Source organism: Furipterus horrens, unplaced genomic scaffold (assembly GCF_987537825.1).
Source record: "Furipterus horrens unplaced genomic scaffold, mFurHor1.1.pri manual_scaffold_5, whole genome shotgun sequence".
NCBI lineage: Eukaryota > Metazoa > Chordata > Mammalia > Chiroptera > Furipteridae > Furipterus > Furipterus horrens.
In genome coordinates, this window is record NW_028327175.1 from 45951836 (window position 1) to 45974745 (window position 22910).

Below are 22910 nucleotides of genomic sequence, written 5' to 3' on the forward strand. Positions count from 1 at the left end.
TGTTTTCCTCAAGGATAGTTCAAGCTAGAATTCATTCTAGGATCATTACTGTGAAGGTTTTAGAGGATTTTTACTTAAGTAAAGTAGAAGAATTACTGTTGTCCTATGTGTAAATTGCTGAAAGAATCTAACTCCTCAGAGGCAAACTGCTGCAAAATAGATTTTCTTTCTTTATTTAACAATGGACTTTAGAAAGTTGAAATAGTAGAGAACTATTTGAAACATGAATAGGTGTATCTCAACATTTTTTTTGGCAATGCTAACATTCAGAATGTAAATTTTATACAATAAAATTTTTATTTACATGTAGTGTACCTACAGAAAGGTGTGCAAGTTATAAGTATATAATTTGATGAGTTTTGAAAAACGAATTCCAATTAAGAACTGGAACAATTATGGGCAACTCAGAGCTGCCCTGTAGCCTCTCTCAGCCACTGCCCCCCATTTTCAATTTTAATTTGAAATGTAATTACTTCACACTTTCTTCACCTACTATATTATGTAATAATTATATTTCAAGGCATAGTTGCAAGTCTTCATGCTACTCTGTAATATACAGCATTATAATAACATTTCTATCAACGTAAGAATTGGATAATGATTTTTTTATCTATTATCCTTAAGAGTCTCAAAAGACTCAGAAAACTCGAGATGTGCTTAAATATTCTCAATTTCTCAGTGTAGAATATTTAAAATAGGATTTTACTCTTTTTTCTTTCCTTTTTAAAATCCTTGCTTTATTACATTGTTATTTTGCATTTTCATGCTACGTGGAACAATACTGAAAGCATAACCTTTGTGCTTGGAGCTCCCATCCTAAACAGTGACTGGTGTAGGGGAGACACTCAGTAAATATTTGTTGAGTGAATATTGTAGTACAGATGCATCAATCACAAAATGAGTGCTAGTTGGTGTGTGCCCCCTATCTCCCCACCCAGTGCCCTTTCTGGGAAGTCTTTTGGAAGAGGAGAAGACAAGATGACATATGTGTCCATTTTAATTTTGGGGATGGAAAGATGCAGAAAAGGACTAGAGGAAGAAAGAATACAGTTATCGTTTAGAGGATGGCAAAGGAAGATGGATTAAATTTGCCCTGGATCTTTTTTTTTCATATCATAAGTATTCCTCAGATCTCTAGCTTTCCCTAATTTTAGTTTAGGTTGGGCGTCCTTTTAATGGTAGCTTGGTACTTTTTCACTCACAGTCCTAAATAATGAATTAACTTTATACTATAATTATTTGGAAAACACTTTTAAGTCTTCTGTGAAATGTGCAAAATGGTGACCTTGCCTTTATATTTGTAGTATCTCTGATTTTTTAGGTCAAGACAGTTCTGAAATTTAAAATTGTTGAGCAGATGACTAAGAGGAAATTGATTGTTGATAAGGGAAAAGAGCCCTTACTTATGAATTCTTTAATGAATAAGGAAGGGTATCTTTGCCTAACATACAATCCTTAACTCTTTGCACTTGAATTAGAAAGAATAAAAATGGACATCCTTTGGTTTTTCTGTGAATAAAAGCTTATCTTTAGACAGTGTATTTAAAATGTTTTACTTATTGATTTTGGAGAGAGAGAGAGGGAAGGAGAGAGAGAGAGAAACATTTATTTGTTGTTCCACTTATTTATTCATTCATTGGTTGATTCTTATATGTGCTCTGACTGGGGATTGAACCTGCAGCCTTGGTCTATTGGAACAATGCTCTAACCAACTGAGCTACCTGGCCAGGGCTAGACAATATATTTTAAAACAGTGCTATTTGAATGAAGTTTGATATTCTGAAAAAGGTAAGAATTACAAGTAGGTAATTTAGGTTGAAGCTATACATTAAATGTATTGTTCCAACAGATATTCCTGTAGAGAGTTGCAAATGTTGGATTGAAACCATTTATCATAGTTAAAACTATTGGACTATGAAGAATAAATTAACTCTTAAGAAAGAAGGAATAATTTTAACTGTGTGTGATCAGAGCACAGGTGTGAAACCTTGACTAATTCAAAGATATAATCTAATGTTTCGTTGTTTAGTTTGCATGGATTAATCAGAGGTAAATTGATATTTGTGGTGTTAGAAGTCCTCTCTCAATGTTTTGAATAGTCCTAAATGTTATGTTTTCTCTATTTGAATAGATTCCAGATTTCCTTTTGCCCCAGTGGAAATGAGTTGTAATGCAGATACACAAAGATAGGATGGTCTTTCTGTCCTTTTTATTCTTATTTGTGATCACTCTTACTTGTCACTTCTATGACTTATTGTCATGTCTTATTTTTTTTTAGGCAACAGTACAATGGTGGCTACTTTATTATTTAGTGCCATATTTATAAAATAAAATTCAATCCTATATGTAATTCTCTTTGGTACGTCATAGGTTTAGAGAGAAAGAGACTTTGTCAATATTGAGATGGTCATTATAACCTCACCAGGATGGACAAAGTGTTCTATATTTAAGAACCTGAGGAGTGAAGTTAATATAGTTTTGAAAAAATTACTGCGCACTGATGGATGGAATCCTATTAGACTTTGTCCAGTTGCCTGAGTGTGGTTCTATTACATTATTAGCTCCATTATTTTGGACAAGAGGTTTTATTCTCTTGATATCTCTTGAACCTCACCCTGTTTACAAAAGGATACTGATTCTTTCCCATGACTTAATTTGTGAAACATTTAATAGCAATAAAACAAATCCTTCAAACTCTTCAAATTAGAGTGTGTTACTTACAAGATAGTATTAGACTCAACACTGATGTTTACACATTTCAGGGGATATGTATACATTAGCTTTCCTCTTTATATATCTGGCCCATCTTCCTTTGCAACCTAGTTTTGCCTCTTCACACTCCTGGACTGAAATGGTAAAGGATTTGTCCCTGTTCCGTAGATGGTGTGCTCCACAATGGCCATTCCCTCCTTCAGTCTCTCTCACTGTCTACATCAGTGTATTTGCTCCATCCTTGTAGTAAGTACTTCAGGTCCTTCCTGAAACAAGATGGTGCTAAGCTGCTTGCTCGAGCTTGCCCCTTCTGCCCCTGTAAGTCCAAGATTCTCCCTTTCCCACGAGCCACGAAGCACTTCTCTGAACTGGCTGCTGCTAGGGTTTTATACAGGCATTGCAGCTATATTAAAACAGACTCTGCCTTAAGCTGGACTTCAAGAATTTTCTTTTGAGCTTCATTTAAAAAACAGCTAACATATTGATTCTGTATGTTGGGGAATAAGGTATGAGGCTTTGGTGAGAAGTATCCACAGCGACAGAACTATTTCTTTGCACTTCTGAAAATATTTGCTGCCCCTTGCTGATGCTAACTTAGTTTATAAAATCATTAAATGTTGCCATGTTTTGGCCTCTTCTCCATTCTCTCCAAACTAGGGAGAGTGATAAAGATATCTAGAGCAATGCCCTACTTATATAATGTGACTTATCTTTTCATGATTGGTGATATATATAATGAAAAAATATGGTTGAGTGTGTGCATTTCAGACTAATGTGTGATTGCTAGTTTGTCTGCCTTAGTTTTCATTTCATTGTTCTGTGTCTTACAGAGCAAAGAGCTTACAGCTTACCGGAGTCACCAGGAGAAAAAAGGTATTTTAACTGTTCCAGATTTCCTAAGGGATTGCTTGATCCATCTTTGGAAATGTGTGTACATCACTTTGGATATCTGTTTAATAGTTTGTGAGGTTTCTATGTAATGAGCCTGCCTGAATCCTTTCCTTCTTTTGGATCTATATCAACACAGGTTGGCTGGCTGTTCTTTTCAGTCCCCTGATGTTCAGGCCTCCAGACTGGGGACAGAATATTCTGTTTTGGGTTAGTGTCAAAGCCAAACACTTCCAACATACGGGGCCAAGGGGAGCAGTGTGAGGACCACCTGCTTTAGAAAGGCATCAGGATCTGGCTAGGTCTGTCCACAATGACAAGAAGCTTTACTGTGACAACCGCCGCAGTAACTGAGTAGTCAGTTATACAAAATGTCTAAACATCTCTGTTACCTGTCTGTATGGAGTATTGTTTAGAAGAGTTAAGTTTGAAACAAAGAGTAAATGATGCAGAATATACTTACGCATTATCAGTTTTCTGATTGATATGCAGCTTTGAAAGCCTTATGTCTAAGTATCTCTTTTCCCTAGAAAGTAAAACTGTCACTCGAGTAATGTTCAGGAAGCTGACTGGGGAGCAAGCAAGACTGTTGAGTTGGTCCTCTTGGTCTTTAGTAACTAACCGCTCATGAGTCACACTGTGAAAGAGCCTGGAAGTTATGTCAGAAATGGCTGAGATGTTTGGCTTTAAGAGACTGTGAAAATGAGAAAAATGGTTTTAATTTTGGTGATGTTAATGCTAAAACTCTAAAACCTTTTGATATATAGATTAAGGTGGACTGTTATGCTTTAAATCTTAGAATAAAAGTATTAATAATTTAATATATGGTGACAGAAGATCATTTGGGTGGTGGGCACACAATGTATTATACAGATCATGTATCATAGAAATCTACACTGAAACCTCTATACTCTTATTAACCAATGTCACCTCAATAAATTTAATTAAAAGTCAATAAATAGCTCATATGAATATTGGCCATGTAAAATAATGTTGGTCATATTTTCCACATCTGTGGTTTTTGTTTTCTAAATTCCAGAAGATTTTGTAAAAAAGTTTATTTACTGTTTAATTTCATAAACATATTTTTAACCTTTAAGTACTTGTTTTCTGTTCTCTGCCTATTCCTTCTGATAACATTGGATTCTTATTTTATAAATTAAACATCTTCTCTTTCTTGCAAAAAAAGTATTAACAAGAAAAAGCCTCCTTTTGTTTATTCTTATATTTTGAGACCAGACTAGAAACTTTGAAATGCGAAAACCAGAGTAAGACTAAGAATTTCCTTTAAGAGTAGAATGATGATGATGTCATTCTGACAGTGACTATGATGATAGCAGGAGCAGCAATAACTGACCATTGTTGAGTGTTTTATGAGGTTTGTGCTGTTTTTAGCTGCTTACATTTATTACTTCATTAAGCAATTTACTAATTCTGGGATTTGTTCATTATCCCAGTCATCATTTTGGTTAGCAATCTTCTCTCTGCCATTTTTCTTACAGTTGGAGAAGTAATAGGCTCATTGTCAAGATTTTTTAAAATACAAAAATATTTATTTTCCATTAGGGGAAGGATTTAAGGCTAGAAATACCAATGTCATAATTGTTAAATATTAGCCTATAAAATGCTTTAACTTGGATGAGATGTATAGGAAATGTCCTTTTCTCTCTTATTTCACATTTTCTGTCATTCTGGTTGCTTTTTTTTCTCTTCCTATTCTTTAGTCTCCCTTGGTCTACATCCTGAAAGCATCTGGCTTCCTCAGTCATATCCCCTAGTGTATCTAGCAGAGTAGATCTTTTACCTCACCTATTCTATTCCTGATATCCTGTTGGATATGCCACGAAGAGCCCTGGCTATACCTATGCTTTGCTTTGGTCATGTTGTACACATTAACTTGACGGTCTACCTACATTGGAATTTGCATTTATATGAATCACTTAGTTTCTGGAAAAGAAGGCAGCTAGGTAAAAGCGGCACTCACTCCAGACCTTGCAGGTTCATTTCTGCAGAGCAGACACTCTACCTGTCTCAACTCCCTAAACATTGTATGGCATGACACAGTTATTTTATTGCCACCATTAGTCTTAAATTTACTACATCTGTTACTTTTTATTAAAAAAAATATTCTGAGCATCTTCAAAGAAGTCTCATTATGTCAATTTTCAATTTGGATAGCAGTAACTTTTTAAAAAAAAGAAACATTTAGGTGCCTTGTTTAAAAAAAATAAGTTATAAATATACTAAATTAAGGATTAAGATAATGAAGATACATATTCTTAAGATATTTAAAATATCATTTTGCCTATTAAAAAGGCAATATCAAGGGAGTCTCTGAAGAATGGGGCTTGTAAAACGTTACTTGTGGGTGATTCCATTGGTTATCAAATTGATAATAGAGCTTAGGCATTCTTGTTCTGGGATGTTGAAAAGAGTTAAAAATTTTTTTTTCAAATTCTTATGAATTGAAAAGCTATTTAAATTCTTTTATGTAATCAGTTGAGGATTTTTCCCTTCTCAGTTCACTACAGTACCTAATTGTTATATAGGTTAATATCACATAATTAAATTATATTTGCAACATGGAGTCAACCAGCCTACCTTTGCCAAAGGATATACTGTGTTACCCACTCTCATAACAAGACAGTGGGTCATGTCTATGATATTCACATTTCTACCAGGTTAGATGGTTATTCTCATTTAATATCTAATGTTTCAGTATTTTCTTGGAGAATACATAGTAAAGTGTGGTATATGTATACATTTTAAATCAAAACCGAAACATTGTTCTTGATATTGTCTTCTGTAACATGGGAAGTTTGGAGTAGAGTTGGGTAAATAATTTTCTTTATTTGAGAGAGTTTAGTTGTGTTCCTGCTGGGAAGTAGGAGAGAGGACTTCTTGACATTGAATACACATTGACCTGACCATTCTTTAGTTCTGAGGTTTACTCTCTTCAGCACGCTATTGTTCTCTTAGACATGGAACGGCACCTTTTGTGACTTAAATGTGTTTTTTCCTCACTCCCAAAGTGAGCCTGTTGAATATTATGCCATGAGTTTTGAAACTTAGGATGCTTAAGACAAAAGAGGTATGAAAATTTATAGATTATATTAATCAGTCAGTTATCTAAGGCGGGTAGCAATGGAAATAGGAAATAAGAAGGTCTGAGTTCCTTTTTGTTATTCTGAGTAGTTGTAGGATACATTCACTTCTTTTCACCCTCTTTTCTTCTGACTTTTTCAACTGTTTTCTCTAAGTAGCAAACCTGATTTCACTTCCTGTGCAGGATTAGAAAAACAAGACACGCTGTCCCTGACTGTGCCTTTAGGTCTGCATGACCAAGAGGCAGCTCGGAAGCTGTTTATGATCATTTTTTCTAATACATTTATAGGTTTGAACTCTCCATCATCCAGTAGAGAGGGTAAATAACTTAAAGTTTTGTTTAATATGTACCAAGTAAACATATTTTTTTATTTAAATGTGAGAAGAGCCCTTAGGAATAATTTAGTCTAAGCCTGTCATTGCTCAGATGAGACAAACTGAAGCCCTAGAAAGTTGTCGTTGAATTCATTTTCACAAAAGTTATCATATATATTTTGGTGCATATCAATAATACGATTGCTTTTGAAAAGTATTTCCCATAGATGAATGTGTTACCCACTAATTCTGACAAATAAGAAGGATTTTTTTTTGGTAGGGGTTGGGTAGAAGAGACTTTGGTTATGAAATGTTTATTTTGGTAATATCCTACAGAAGTGTTATCTGGTTTGATGTGATACATATTGATATTTAGGTTGATATTTAATATATTTCCTCTTTCTCTGTTATACTATTAGAAATATAAGACTATCAGAGAAAATTCTAGGGGAAATATAACTTTTCATAGCTGGAAGTTACTTTTTTTCTTAAAGAATTATTATATGAATGAGAAGAAAATAAATGATATTCAGTGTGTTCATGGATTGGGTACAATTACCTTTATCTTGCCTCTTATTTGGGGGGAGTATCCACAGTCTTCTCTGCTTTACAACCTAGAGAGCTTCAGATTACAAATTGCCTCATTGAGTGGGTGAGTCTGAACCAAGGGGCACACAGCTTGTTTCTCAGGCTGTGTTGACAAAGGAAATATGTGTCTGTGGAATATTATCTCTTATGTTCCAAAAACAAATAAAATCTAGTTTTATATTGTTGGTTATTTGGCTTCTCTGTGCCCAAGGAAAATTCTATTTTTATAATAAACAGAGATGAATGTTTTCAGAATAAAAAAGTCTGAGTTATCCTTTATTTCTCTAATACTTTATCGTGAAACATTTAAATATATACAGAAAAGTCAAAAAAATTATATACTGAATACCTGCCTCTACCACTTAGATTCTAAAATTGTTAAAATTGTGAGATAGTTGCTTTATCTAACTACTTATCCATTTATACTCGTTACTATCTTTATCTTTAGAATCACCATTAAAACCTGAGAAATGTGTGTAAATATAAATGTATAAAATGTATGTATAAATATATGTGTGTAAAAACATATATTAAAACATGTATCTATGTGTGTACACAACTTGAATGTGCTGTATTTCGCTCCCTCTTTAAGTCCTACAAACCGTAATAACAGATTCTTTTTTTGTAGAATTCCAGAAGAAGAGTGGGATAAATACATCATTCCTGCCAAATCGGATTCTGAAAAGTACAAAGTGAGCCGGACTTTCAGCTTCATCATGAATAGGATGACGAGCCCTCGGAATAAATCTAAGGTAGTTAAGGCTTTGTGCCTATCATCCATAAAACATAGATGGCTCAGCTTCTCAGCAATTAGTGTAGTGTCTCCTCCTTCTTTAAAATCATTTACCTCAGATTTTATAGACACATATTTGAAAACTATGTTTTTTATGGAGTATTGTCTAAGTCAGCGATTTTCAACTTTTTTTCATCTTATGGCACACATACACTAATTACTAAAATTCTGCGGCACACCAAAAAATATATATTTTTTGCTGATATGAAAAAAATAGGTATAATTTTTATTTATTCACAATGGCTATTGTTGTCTTTTTTTAAAATTTGACAATGTAAGGGAAAAGAGCTCAGAGCCCCTAACTAAATAGTCAGGTAGTGCATGTTTTAAAAATTCTTGCAGTGCACTGATTGAAAATCGCTGTTCTAAGTCATCAGCAATGCTAAGACAACTACACCTGAGTAATATTACATTTTTGCATTATTGTGCCCCTTGGTGTACAGTCCTTATGTTCTGACAGAAAATGTAGAGACTTTCTGTGACTTCTCTACGATGGTTGGTTCTCAGCATTTCTTCTTTCTCATTTTTCCCTGTTTTTCTGCTATGACTGTGTCTGAAGACAAAAAGCAAGGATGCCAAAGACAAGGAGAAACTGAGTCGACATCAGTTTGTCCCTGGAACATTCTCTGGGGTTCTACAGTGTTTGGTTTGTGATAAAACGCTCCTGGGGAAAGAGTCATTTCAGTGTTCCAGTAAGTTCTTGGGCCTTGTGTGTGTCATCTTTGTGCTTTGGCCTCCCCAGACAGTAAGATTCCTGAAAGTAGGGTCCACTATGCCCTCCCTGTACTGGAGCCAAGGGTAAGTAGCTGCAAATGAAATTGTATGCGCTGGCCCTTTAAGAGGTTCTTTGCATCTCCAGCCATCTCTCCCTGGCAGACAGAAACCCTGCTGCTTTTCATAGCTGGGTGTTTTCTGGGCTCCTTTCTGGCTCTGGTACTGTAGGGTGGGGAACACAGTTTGGGGTTTATATCCCATACTTCACAAGGAGATCCCCCAGCCACTGAAATATCTCTCCAGAACTTCAGCTGCCCCCTGTGGGAGCCCAGCCAGCCCTCTCACACCTCCTCCGCACTCCCTACCTGTCATGTTGTGGTGAAGTGGTTTCTTCTGTCTGTTCTGTGGTTATAAGGCTTCTCTCTAGTGTTCAGTTGTGTATTCCAGATGATTTCTCTACAATTTAGTTGTAATTCCAGATTGGGCCTGGGAGGAGGTTAGTGTAGCTTCCACTTACTCCTCCGCCATCTTGGATCCCCTTGACACTGTCTTTAATGACACCAGCTCAATGCATACTAGAACTTTGCTTTCCTTGGAAACTTGATTTATGCGATCTGAAATAGCATCAAGCAGTTCAGATGTGATTTAATTTGCTAACTTTTAAGGGATTTGCTGTAAGCATTGTCATGGATTGTTTCTGGGCAAATCCCTGCAATTGTTACCCCAGCCACATCCACGACCTTTCTCCCTTCCCTCATTTTAAGATAAATTCGCCAAGAGGAGTGATTGCCACTCACCGCACTAATGTCCACCCCTGCCACTTCTTCCTTAACCATCTGCATTTTGGCCTCTGTCTTTACTACTTAACAGAAGTCCAACTTTTGACAGAAACTTGGCTATACTTTTTAGTTAAGTCTGAGAATCTTTGCTCATTATTCAGACTCTGATGTGGCTCCTGTTTTCCTGTGGATTGCCCCTTCATTTAGGTAAACATTTTCTCTTCCATGGCACACTATTCTGTTTTACCACTTGTATTATCTCCTTTTTCCTGAGTGCTTACACATTTGGTCTTTTCCCCTTATTGTTCCTAAGTTAGTAGTCGTGCAATCTTTTGTTCTAAAGTACTATATTTAGACCTATTCTTCCCAGATTAATGTCTTTATCTCTCACTTTCTACTTCTATATTTCCAGTTGCCTAGAGAAGCTGAGCAATCATATCATTTGTGGCCACTTTTGAGAATATGGAAGAACTAAAGGAATAATCAACCAAGTCTGTCCCAGTCACACTGGCTCAGAGTGACCCTCTCTGTGGGCATCACCACCCAGAGATTTTGTGTCTCCCAGACCAGTGTGACTAAATCCATCCTTAAAATCCAAATGCGAAAGGTTGCCCTTCTTGCTGTACTAATGGTACAAGCTCAGAACTTGGGCACCTTGACTCCTCTTGCCTTTGGTCCCCCCACCAATGTTGTTTGGTCACTCCTGCAATTCCTGTCTCACTGGGACCGCTCAGGTAGATTCTCATCACCACCTCTGGACTGCTGAGAGCAAGTTGTACTAGTTTGTCTCTCCAAGTTTTTCCATGTACAATTTGTTCTGAATACATTTGCCACGTCAGTCTTGTAAACCACCACTTTCATCAGCCCCATACACTTTGGGACTTCTCTCATTTTTGCTTACTGGACTAAGCCCAGGCTCTTCAGATGCATTTGGTTCCCCATCTGCATCCCGCTGACTGGTCCTACAATTAGGTCCCCTTTCAGCCTTACAACCAGAGGTCATGCAGGGCCTGCTGTCCTCTGCCCCTCTGAGTGGGTTTTCCTGCCTCTGTTCCTTCACTTACGATAATAATCTCCCTTCTCTTAGCTTTTTCTTCTCTGCATCAATCCACATTTCTCCTTTTGGGAGATGTTCCTTGACTACTGTGGCCTAAATTCCCACACATAATGTTAATGACCTATTTTTCCTGTTCTGTTTAATACTAGGTTATATATAATCCTTTTTGTTTTTAACTACTAAAATAGACTTTAGGTTCTTTAAGGGCTATAATCACACAATTCTTTTGTATCCCCTACAGCCGCTATCACCAAACTGGGCCCTTAGACATTCATATGTCATTAATATGTAATTAATAAGAAGTAGTTAGATACTTGTGTGTAGTTAATGTAGCTCAGGGAGTCAGGGCTCACTGAACAGTAAAATTTTGTAGTATAGAATATGTTGGTTTATACTGAATTGGTCATGGAGGATGGAAATTGCTGCAAATACATAGGTTATGTTTAGCTTTGAAAGTAGTCATTAATTTTTTTAAATATAATAGGATACATAGAAGATACAAGGTTTATGGAGAACCTTAAAATTACCCAAAATTTTACCACCTAGAGAACATTGCTATTAATATTTTGAAGGAGTACCTTCTCATAAAAAGTCAACTTGTTATGCTCATGTTTTATTTGATGATGCTATCACATGTGTTTAATTATGCCTTACTTAATGTACATTTAAGTTTTTCCCAGCATAATGTTGCAGTGAGAATTCTTTTGCAAATATAACTGTCCACATCTTTGATTATTGCCTTAGATTAAATTCTAGAATCAGTGTGAATATACATTTGACTTCCTCTTTAAACCACAGCTTTTTTGGAAAAAGTTTTAAAGATTTACAGTTTGGGGGATAGGGGAGTGTTGGAGCTTTAAACTTCATACTTTTAAAAAAGTTTTAAAATTATATTTTATTGTTTATGCTATTATAATTGTCCCATTTTTACCCCCTTTCTCCCCCCTCCACCCACCTCTCCCCACCTCAGGCAGTCCCCACACTGTTGTCTGTGTCCATGGGTCATGCATATATGTTCTTTGGCTGGTCCCTTCACCTTAAAATTAATGTTAATATTAATTTTTTTCCATTGGATAAGAAAATATGACATGTCCAATCTCTGCTGTTTTTAATAAATAATCACATTTCATTGATGTATTTTTGTTTTTAATTGTGAAAATTAATATTTCTAATCTTAAAAATGCAATGTGAAACAAAACATGATGTAAATATTTAAAATCCTAGTATCCATATTTTTCTTTGTTAAAGCTTGACTTGCTAGTGTTTCATGGAAATTGTATTTCTACAAGATTTTCCTTGTTTATAAATAGATTTCACTGCTTGTATTTTGATATTACATTATTCCGTGCACTGAAGTTCACTGATCACACCTTCATTGCATGTTTAACTTTCATCAACATAAAATTACCCTTTTAATGCCATTAAATGCCTTTTGCATTGAATTTTACTTTGTTTAAAATTAATATTCCTCTTGCTTTCCTTTCCTTTCCTTTGTCTTTCCCTTAACTAATTCTGTGTTTTTGATTTAGGGTGTGTGTCTTCAATTTAGGTTATAGGTACTTTGTAATGTAACTGAGAGGCCTTGTTTTAAATGATCTTTTTCTAATTTACATTTAATTTTATACCTATCAGCTATCTTTTATAGCTCTATGCTATTTTCCTTGATGTCTGGTTTAGCTATTTGTTTTTATCTCCTTCAGAGATTTGGCATGCTGATATGCTCTTTTATTATCTATTAATAATAATAACTTTAAGGCTCTGTAAGGCTTATAATTACATACTCTTTTATTTCCTTTATATTTACCCTTTTCCCCCTAGCCTCTGTTAGTATACTAAATTCATCATTAAATTATTATTTTTATATTATATGTATAATGTTTCAAAAGTAGTTTTCTATTTCAAGAATAATTTGATATTTATATTCAGCTCAGTGCCTCTACTTAAAATTTTAAAGATATAGTTCTTTGTGTAGCTGGTTCCAGTGCTCATTTCTTCTTTTTTGTAAAAAAAAAAAAAAAAAAAAAAATCGATTCATTTCTGAACCCTTAATTTTGATTCTGCTCTTAATACCTTTTTTAAAGAAGATTCTCAGAGTGGTCTGTTTTCTGAATCTTGTGTATCTAAGGATATATCTTTACTTCTTTCACACAAGAAAATCAGTTTATCTGGCTATGTTACCAGGCCGAAAGTTTTCCTCTCGATGCTCTGTCAACACTGGTCCATTCTATCTGAGCACTTACTATTTTAGTAGGAAAGGCTGGGGCCTGCCTGCCCTTGTTCCTTTGTTGCTAGCCTGCTTTATCTGCTTTTTCTGCTTGAGGACTTTTAATTTTTTAATCATGTGGGTATCATCAGAATGTTTTTATAGAATAGGTGTCATTTAATTATTTCTGTCTAGGAAATAGTGAGATCTTTTGATCTGCTTTTTGGGGGGTTTCTTTGTTAGCTTTAAAAACGTTTTTGTCAGTTGTCACTTTGACTATTGCTTCTGATCTAATTTTTCAGATTTTTTTCCTTGGCAAGTGTGATCTCTGTTATCTGTCTTTTTTGTATGACACCTTTTATTTTATAATTATGCCCTCCTTTTTCTCCACGTTCTGAAGGAAATCTTTCAAGTTTAATTTCAAAGTGCTGCTTTGATGTCTTTGTCACTCTGGTTCTTCACACTCCCGTTTAAGTTCTGCTCTTGACCTTTTCCTTCCTTGCAGGCCTCTCTCATCTCACAAAGCTCTGTTTTCCTCTCATCCTGTTGGCCTGCTGTCACATCTTTTCTCCCTTCATGCCTTTTGCCCCTATTTTATGTATATTTTGTGCGTCTTTGGGAGAATACATTTAAAATACCTTAATTTTTCTCTATTTCTGGATTTAATAGTATTCTGGGGCTCATTCTGCCTGTTTGCTTATAGTATAACTTTGTTCTGTGGTAGCTCATAGCTTCTTCTTTTCTTTTTTTTATTTGCTTGTTCAGGAATAAGAGGAGAGCTGTCCAGTTTCTATGTTTGTCAGCTGGACCAAGTTGTGGGTCAGCCTGGCTCTGCTTATGGGTCATTGAGGTGTTGGCTAAAATGCCTCCACAGACCTACAAGTGGGAGGGCGGCTGAGTTCAGCTTTCTGCACAAGGGCTTATGGTTTCTTTCTTTCTTTCTTTCTTTCTTTCTTTCTTTCTTTCTTTCTTTCTTTCCTTCCTTCCTTCCTTCCTTCCTTCCTTCCTTCCTTCCTTCCTTCCTTCCTTCCTTCCTTCCTTCCTTCCTTCCTTCCTTCCTTCTTTCTTTCTTTCTTTCTTTCTTTCTTTCTTTCTTTCTTTCTTTCTTTCTTTCTTTCTTTCTTTCTTTCTTTCTTTCCTCTCTTTTCTTCCTTCCTTCCTTCCTTCCTTCCTTCCTTCCTTCCTTTCTTTTTCTTTCTTTTCCTTCCTTCCTCCCTTCCTCCCTTCCTCCCTCCCTTCCTTCCTTCCTTCCTTCCTTCCTTCCTTTTACTTTTGTTTTATTGATTTGAGAGAAAGAGAGAGAAACATTGATGTGAGAAACATCCATCGGTTGCCTCCCATACACACCCCAATCCAGGGATTGAACCTGCAACCTAGGTATGTGCCCTGACCAGGAATTGAACCACAACCTTTTGGTGCATGGATGATGCTCCAACCAATTGAGCTACCTGGCAAGGGCACTGGGCAGTTTTCTAGTGTGGCTTTGATGGCCCTAAATGGACCTGTCTACCCCTGTGGAAGAATTCTTTTAAATTAAGCTTCTGATAAGCCAAAGGTTCCTCCATCCACACATAGCACGGGGTGGGGTGAGGGAAAGCCGGTTGGGAGGGGATGGGACAGGGCGGTCCTGGTGGGTGGGAGGAGAGAGAGGGCAAGAAGATGGCAGCCTGGCAGAAAGCATTCCCCATGCAGGGGCAGATTTTTGTGATGACAACTTGGGTCTCTGAGCCAGTGGGCAGAAAGGGACAGGCCGAGTGTTCCCTTACTTCTAGTGAGAAAAGGCCACATTGTTTCATGAAGTAAAACACAGTCAAACCACTAACTCTTCCCTTTTAACTTGGCTACCTCAGTTAGTAAAAACTCCTGTCGGAACCAGATTTTTTTTCAGCAGTTTTTCTTTCTTTCCATTTTCATACGCCTTTGACCTGGTGTGGGAGTAGCAGTTGCTACCAGCCAGATGTCAGAAATTCTGTACAATCTAGGCATGTAATAGTAACTGAGTTCTCAGGCGGACACAAGTGTATATCATGCTTAATTCCAGCTGTCATAATTGATAACTCCTTGTGCAAAAGGGGAACACAGTCTCCAAGGAAGTTAAACTATTAACAGTGTGCGTGTGCTTGTGCTTGAGGGGGAGGGGGGCTGCATGTGATTTAACATTTTTTCTTTAAATTTCTTAAAAACTTCTATGTGAATGTGCTATTTTTATAATGACGAGTAAAAACTTGATGTAGTCTTACTCATTTCTGAATAACTTCAATAAGACAGATGCTTTTCTCTCGTTTCCCTTTGTTTCAGGCTGTAATGCAAATGTACATAAAGGCTGTAAAGATGCAGCGCCTCCGTGTCCCAAGGTAACTTCTGTCATTTGTGAATATACATGTTGTGACTAGCTTGGTCATTAGGTTGGTACTCTTCTATTATTATCTAGATTTACTTCTAAAACAATCACTGTAGTGATAAAATAACACATGCTCCAAGTGTATAGTTATTCTCTTAATCATGTGCTCTCAGAGCTAGAGGGACAGCTCCCGACTGGCCACCTGCATTACACAGTGGGGATGGGTTAGCCTTTCTGTTGGAACCTATTTGGCTTATCAGTGTGAACCTTCAGCATATGTAAATGAAGTCTAGAGCAGTAACTCTCAAACATCAGGAAACATCAGAATCACCTGCATGACGTGGTAAAACACAGATTTCTGGGCCCCACTTCCAGAATTTCTGATTCAGGAGATCTGAGTGGGGACTGAGACTCACATGTTTAACAAGTTCCTTGGAGATGCTGCTGGTCCCGGGACTATATCCTGTGAGGCTCCCGGGACTAGAAGAATGTTCTCTGTGCAGATGTTCTCTGAGTAGATGAAGGCATCTGCCGTTCTATTCCTTTCTTTCCCACTCTAAAGACATGTCAGAAGTGCATGTAAGTGTGATGATCCTTAACTGCCACACACACTTTCAGGTCACAGAGTTGAGGGAGATGTTTCAATGCTCAAAGTTGTGTCCTGTAAGCAGGAGGAATAGTAAGGAGTAGAAAGAAACAAGTAGGAGAAAGGCAGAGATAATAGGAACTCCTCTTTCAGCCTGAGTCTGGACACACAAGCTAGAGATTCCTGGTTCTTCTAGGCCAGCGGTTCTCAACCTGTGGGTCACAACCCCTTTGGGGGTTGAACGACCCTTTCACAGGGCTCGCCTAAGACCATCAGAAAACACACATATAATTACATATTGTTTTTGTGATTAATCACTATGCTTTAGTTATGGTTGGGGGTCACCACAACATGAGGAACTGTATTAAAGGGTCGTGGCATTAGGAAGGTTGAGAACCACTGCTCTAGGCCTTTAATAAAGCTGGGATATTCATGAGACATGTTCAGGAGACAAGCATTTGTTATAACTTGTGCATCTCATTATCATAACATTTTTCTTTGTTGCATTTAAAGTCTTTTGCTTTGAATTCCTCTTTGAAATAAATAAAATAACAATGAAAATGATGGAGAAAAGAATCTTATTCTGTGTACTGCGTGGACATTCTTGTAGTCCAATTGGAGCTTTGATCTCATTTTCTGTGTTTCTAATGTTCTTTACCAGAAATTCCAAGAGAAATACAACAAGAACAAACCACAGACCATCCTTGGAAGTAAGTGATGTGGAAAAGAAGAACTTTTTCAGTTTCATACATACCACAGATTTTTCCAATGTAAAATATCCCCTCTATTTGTTTTTTCATTTGCCCAATTATTTCTTCTTTCATAACATATGCTTGGCATAATTATCAGTTATACAAAGAGGTCAATAATGGCATAAACTTCTAGGAGCCCTTGTACTATATTACTATATGATCATTTAAAAATTTTCCAATTACAGTTTACATTCAGTATTCTCTATTAGTTTTGGGTATACGGCATAGTGGTTATGATCTTTTATATTAGGGGGGACTATATGGGGAAATATTATGATTTTGCCTCAATTCTAAGATGCAATCTAGTATAATATGCACTACTGATTTAATAACCTTGTAGAGGAACAAAAGAAGCACTACATTAAATGTACACGATTTTATGTTTCCCTAGCAGTAGCACATATTTATACACACAAGTATACACTACACACTTCTTAAGAATCACAAAGGTGGGGGGAAAGATCTTCAAGTTTGTAATCCATGGATTCTTATCATTCTCTGTTGTCCATTTTCATGAAAACCTGGCACTTTTTATTTGTTGTGCTTGAGGCTTTGCTCTTATTAGATCTTCTAGAATGGCAGTGAAATTTCATGCATATCCAAGTTTTGTTTGCATATTGTTAGATTTGGCGATTCTGTTTTTTCTTGGGTTATATATGGCTGAAGTTTAAACATTTCTCTTGAACATAATTGCAGCCTTTGATAGTTCTATATGTTGCATGTGAGAACCAGTCATAGTTTGAAATCCTTTGATTTGTTGGGAGAGATTTCGCAGTTTCCTCTGGCTCAAATTGCGTTGTCTGTCATGTGGCAGACATTTGTAAGTTTGTGGTCCTTTTCATTTCAAGGCTGTAAAAGAGTGTGACCAGTGTTTTTAAAACTGCTTGAATTGGGACAGATTCGTGGTGAGTGAGATTGGGTGTGATGTTACAGAAGGTTGATCTAGTGCAATCAGGACAAATGTGATGTCTTTTACTCCCCCACTCTGACACCAGAAGTCCCTTTGACCTCAGTTGTAAGGTACTTCACAATTTTATAAGGTTAAGCATGAAAATAAAAAGCATCTTAGAATTAATAAAATGCCATCTATTCCCTCTCTTTACTTGGGAGTCATGAGAATGCAGAGTCAATATCATACATGTCAAATTCCTTATAACATCCTGGGGTTCCGTATAAGTATTACCGTATAGTAGGATAGAAATATTTTCTGAGAGTTACTGATAGTACACGCCACATGTAAATGCATCAATGCCCATAGAATTTTAGAATGGACCAGAAATGTATTGAAGCACCATTTAGTTTTCAGTATACGAGAGAGATAGCCCAGCTTGGCCTGAAGGTTTTATTTGCCTGAAATTCTTAGACCTTAAAGAAACAGACTCCCCAGCATCATTCCAATCCATTGACCTGCTCTGTGTGTGCGTGTGCTTATTTATATATACAATATGCATTATAGTAATGGTGCTAATAACATGTTGCACCTGTCTGAAGCTGGCTCTAAGGAGTACAAGCAGTGGTTTATGAGAAAGCTGTCCCAGTGTTTCCCCGTTCCATTTTCTTGTTTGCCTGTGGAATCCCAGCCACTCTCAGTCCCCAAGTGGGTTTGCTGGAGGAGGCCTGCAGCCTGGCTCTCAGGAGAGGGTGTGAAATGGAAGGGACGTTTGAAGCAGGGGTTGGGATGTGGCAGGGAGACCGGTTTCAAGGCTGAGCATGCGATCCATTAGAAGAGGCCATGTGAGTGCTCAGCTTTCTGGCTTTTAGGTGACTACCTGTACTTGTTGTAATTATTGCCATCTATGAAAACACATGAAGCATCCATTCTGATTTCCAGATTCTTCATTTAGAGACGTCCCACCGCCTGGTCTCTCCTTGCATGCTTCTTCCTCCATGCCGATTGGATTGCCCCCCGGGAGGAAGGACATTGTGGGGCAGGTCCATTCGTTGTCCAGAAGCGTTCCAGGCACCACCTTGGACAGGTAAGGCTCAGTGTGTTTTACATCCTCACGTCTCAGAGCCACTTGCTGCTGGCTAACTGCCCCCCCTCCCCCCCTCCAGCTTCAGAAGGTCAGGGACATCCTTGGAGTCTGAGAGTGACGGGAACCCCTGGAGAAGCAGGTCTCACTCCGATGAGCTTTTACAGTCTATGGGCTCATCTCCCTCCACGGATTCTTTCTTAATGGAAGGTGAGAGAAAGATGCATTTGCGTGTACTTGTGTTTCTGTGAGCATTTGTCAAAAGGAATATTTTCTGAAGGATATAAGATTGAAAAATATGCTTTGTTCTTTTTAAAAGACTTCTGTTTCATGTTGTCTCTTTGGTATGGGTTCTTCTGATTTAAAAAAAAGAAAGAAAGAAAGAGAGAAAGGAAATTAAGCCCAGAGAAGACTTCTGTAGAGTGACCAAGGAAATATGTGTTTTTTTGACAGACACATGTCATAAACATAATGAAGAGAATAACATATACTGTATATCTGTTATTCTTTCAAAAGTTTTATAGCTGTAAATGATTTGAAATAGAATTATACATTAAATATATATATATTTCAGTTAGTTAAGAAAGGACTTGCTTGGAACTCTGAGATATTTGTCCCCATCTGTTCCCTCCTACTTCTAGGGGAATGACAGCACTTTTTTAAAGAGCACATTCTGTAGACTAGGTCTTAATCTGGGGACTTGCTTATCGTATCCAAGTTGTATCAATGAGTGAAAGAAAACTGAATGAAAGGAGAATAGTAACAAGAGAAAGGAGTGAACTTCACCCCAGGAATCCGTTTCTTTTATTTTAAACTTAAACCTTTAAATTTATTGTCATATCATCTTTATTCCTCTGATCTGCAATCATTCTCAGGAGTGCTGTTTGGATAAATAGAATTTAGTTTTTCCTGAAAGAGGTGTGTGTGTGTGTGTGTGTGTGTGTGTGTGTGTGTGTGTGTGTGTTGTCAAATTCTGCCAGAAAAATCTGTCCTCACATGTGAGTTGAGTCTTCACTGTGCTTCATGTTTATATTAAGGACAGCAAGCCAAGTAAAGAGCAAATCAAGTGGACAAGTATAAAATTCAGATTTGAGTAAGGAGTGCAAAATAGCTCAGGGCAAAAGAAATCAGTGTGTTCAAGATTCTGTAAGCACATTGTAGACTCTGAAGGTTAGCAAAAGTAAAACTAAAATAGAGCAAGCCAAAACAAACAAACAGAAGAATCTTCAAATGTCCTTTTTTGGCATCTACACAATCAGTGTATTAATATCTGATTCTTCTTTGTTTTCATGACAGCAGTTTTTGTTTTCAGATGTTTCAACTTCGTATCAAAAGTATTTTGACTTAGTTGTTCCAGTGCTCATAGCATGTTTATTTAGTGTGATGAATCCATAAACATGGGTACTTGTGTAGGTCTGTCTGTTTTTCACATGTTACTCTACTTCTGACTTTTCTAAAAACACTTTAGATGTCATGGATTCTTCTCTGTGGAGTGACCTCAGCAGTGATGCCCAGGAGTTCGAAGCAGAATCTTGGAGTCTTGTGGTGGACCCCTCATTTTGTAGTAGGCAGGAGAAGGATGTCATCAAAAGACAGGATGTCATTTTTGGTAAGTTTTTCAGATATGCTCCTTGGGATGAAGCTGTGTCACAGAGAGGAAAAAAACCTAGAATTTGAAACCATCCAGACCTGGGTTCAAATCCCATGTCTACCATTTTCTAATTACTTGATCTCCAACAAGTTATTTATTTCACCTGGGCCTCAGTTATTCTATCTGTGAAGTGGAGATAATGATTTTTGGGTTTAAAATGTTGTGAGAATTAAATGAGGCATTGCATGTACCTGGTACAAAGCAGATTTTATTTATTATACCCTTTTCAAGTTGGCTTAGGCATGACATCGAGCTCTGGTATTAAAAGAATCCAGTAAAATTTTACATATGTTGATGTAGGATGGATAGGGCTGATGCATAAATGACCCTGTAATTTGCCCGCACACACCAGAGGTTGCTGTTCACATAGACCGTGATGGGACTGGCAGCACCTGGACTAGGGCAGTGCATGATGGCATGCTGCATTTTTGCACATGGAGTTTAACTCTGGTGACATTTTACTGTTTCATGCTGCTTGGGGTGGAGGCAGTCTGAATTCAGGGGAAGTTCAGTTATGCACTAGTTGGGAAAAAATGAGGTTGAAAATTTTCAAGTACAAAGTAGGTGCTAAATAGTGGTTCCAAGAAGACACCCTATTTGAAAAATAAGACTGGCTCTTAGTTTTAACTGATCCTGTGTATAGACAGACCTTGGACATATGTCAGGTTCAGTTCCAGGCCCCCACAAAAAAGCGAGTATCGCAATAAAGTGACTCATAATTTTTTTGCTGGTCAAGGGTCTTTCCTTTAATCTGTAATATATGCACAATGAAACAAGGCATATCTGTACGCAAATTTGGCCAAAAAAGTCCATTGGCAAATGAGGACCCCCTTCTTACCTGGGCCAGGTGGTGGCTATGCGGGTCAGGTGAGACGACACGCAAATAGGCTTTGAAATCTGTCCAGGGCTGCGTCAGTGGGAGTTACTTTGGAAAGGAAGGTGCTGTCCCCTTTAGTATTTCTCAAGTAATTTATATTATATTGTAATTTTTCTTCCTTTGTCTTTTGATTTCATATATTATTAAAAATAACTTAACCCACTTTGTATAAATTTACCATGTAGAGTAGGTCACAGCATGGCCCTTCATGTCAGAAAGGCTTGGGTTCTGGGGAAATTCCTTCACCTTTCTTTTTGTCTCTCTTTTAATAATAAAGGAAATAATTTCTCTTTGGGGGGTCATAATGGATAAATTGATTAAAGAATTAAATGAAATGATATGGGTATGTGTTTAGCACTAAATTGTGGCAAGAAATAATTTAAAGTTAGAGGGTTCCCAATTAAAGAGATTTTTGTTTATGATTTTAAAAAGTTACATTTAGATTTGCTTACCCTCCATGGCTGATATTTTAGATTCTTTCTCAAAACATCTGAGTTCGGAAACAATAATCTAGGACTTCTGGTGCTCCCACAAGTTGTGAATTGTTATTTGCTCTCACAATGCCTTTTTAAAACCGACATATAATTCACATACCATTGATTTTACCCCTTTATAGTGAATCTAAGGGTTTTTAGTATATTCACAAAGCTGTGCAACCATCAAATGCCATCTCATTTCAGAGCATTTTTATCACTCCAAAAAGAAACCCTGCATTCATCAGTAGTCATCCCTCATTTCCCCCTGGCAACCACTGATCCACTGCGTGTCTCTGTGGATTTGCCTATTCTGGACATGGTATATATAAACAGAGTCATACACCGTGAGGTTCTTTGTGACTGACTTTTTTCACTTAGCATCATGTTTTCAAGATTCATTCATGTGGTATCCTGTATCAGTTTCTGTTCCGCTTTATGGCTAAATAATATTTTATTGTATAAATATATCACATTCTGTTAATCTAATCATTAGCTTATGGATATTTTGGGTTGTTTCTGCTTTTGGGGTCACATGATAACTTTTGAGGAACTACCAGGCTATTTTCCAAAGCAGCCGCACCTTTTCACATACCCACTGGCAATGTATGAGAGTTCTGATTCCCCACATCTTCAGCCCACCAATGCTTCCTTATGGTCCATCTTTTTATTGCAATTAGTCCAGGATGCGTGAAGTGGTATCTCACTTTGGTTTTGGTTTGCATTTCCTTGATAGCTAATGATGCAGTAATTGGCCACTTGTATATCTCTTTGAAGAAACATCTATTTAAATGTTTTGCTTATTTTTGAAGTGGGTTTTTGTTGTTGTTGGAAGAGTTCTTTATATATTCTGGACACAAACACCTTATTGGATATATGATTTGTAAATACTTTCTCCCACTATGTGGATTGTCTTTTTACTTCCTCGATGATGTCCCTTGATCACAAGATATTGTTTTCCCCTGAAGAAAGTGGAATTTTAGAGACATATCCAGGAATAGAAAGGACCTACTATTGTCTGTTTTGAGGAACTTTATTGTATTTAATTCAATTTAATTCACCAAACTAATTGTATTCCTACTCAATGCAATAATAACAATAAT

The 22910-nt window shown here is 37.0% G+C and overlaps 1 protein-coding gene across 4 annotated transcripts in view; it reads left to right on the forward strand.

The window, feature by feature from the left end:
- ARHGEF28 (Rho guanine nucleotide exchange factor 28) overlaps nucleotides 1-22910 on the forward strand; it is a 283144-nt gene that overhangs the window by 196804 nt on the left and 63430 nt on the right. For all 4 annotated transcript variants that reach the window (XM_090276382.1, XM_090276380.1, XM_090276381.1 and 1 more), the window contains 8 exons: nucleotides 3543-3585; nucleotides 8237-8360; nucleotides 8961-9093; nucleotides 15453-15508; nucleotides 16743-16791; nucleotides 18665-18809; nucleotides 18889-19016; nucleotides 20275-20415. In XM_090276382.1, coding sequence (XP_090132508.1) covers nucleotides 3543-3585; nucleotides 8237-8360; nucleotides 8961-9093; nucleotides 15453-15508; nucleotides 16743-16791; nucleotides 18665-18809; nucleotides 18889-19016; nucleotides 20275-20415 — 819 coding nt within the window. The remainder of the gene's footprint in view (nucleotides 1-3542; nucleotides 3586-8236; nucleotides 8361-8960; nucleotides 9094-15452; nucleotides 15509-16742; nucleotides 16792-18664; nucleotides 18810-18888; nucleotides 19017-20274; nucleotides 20416-22910) is intronic.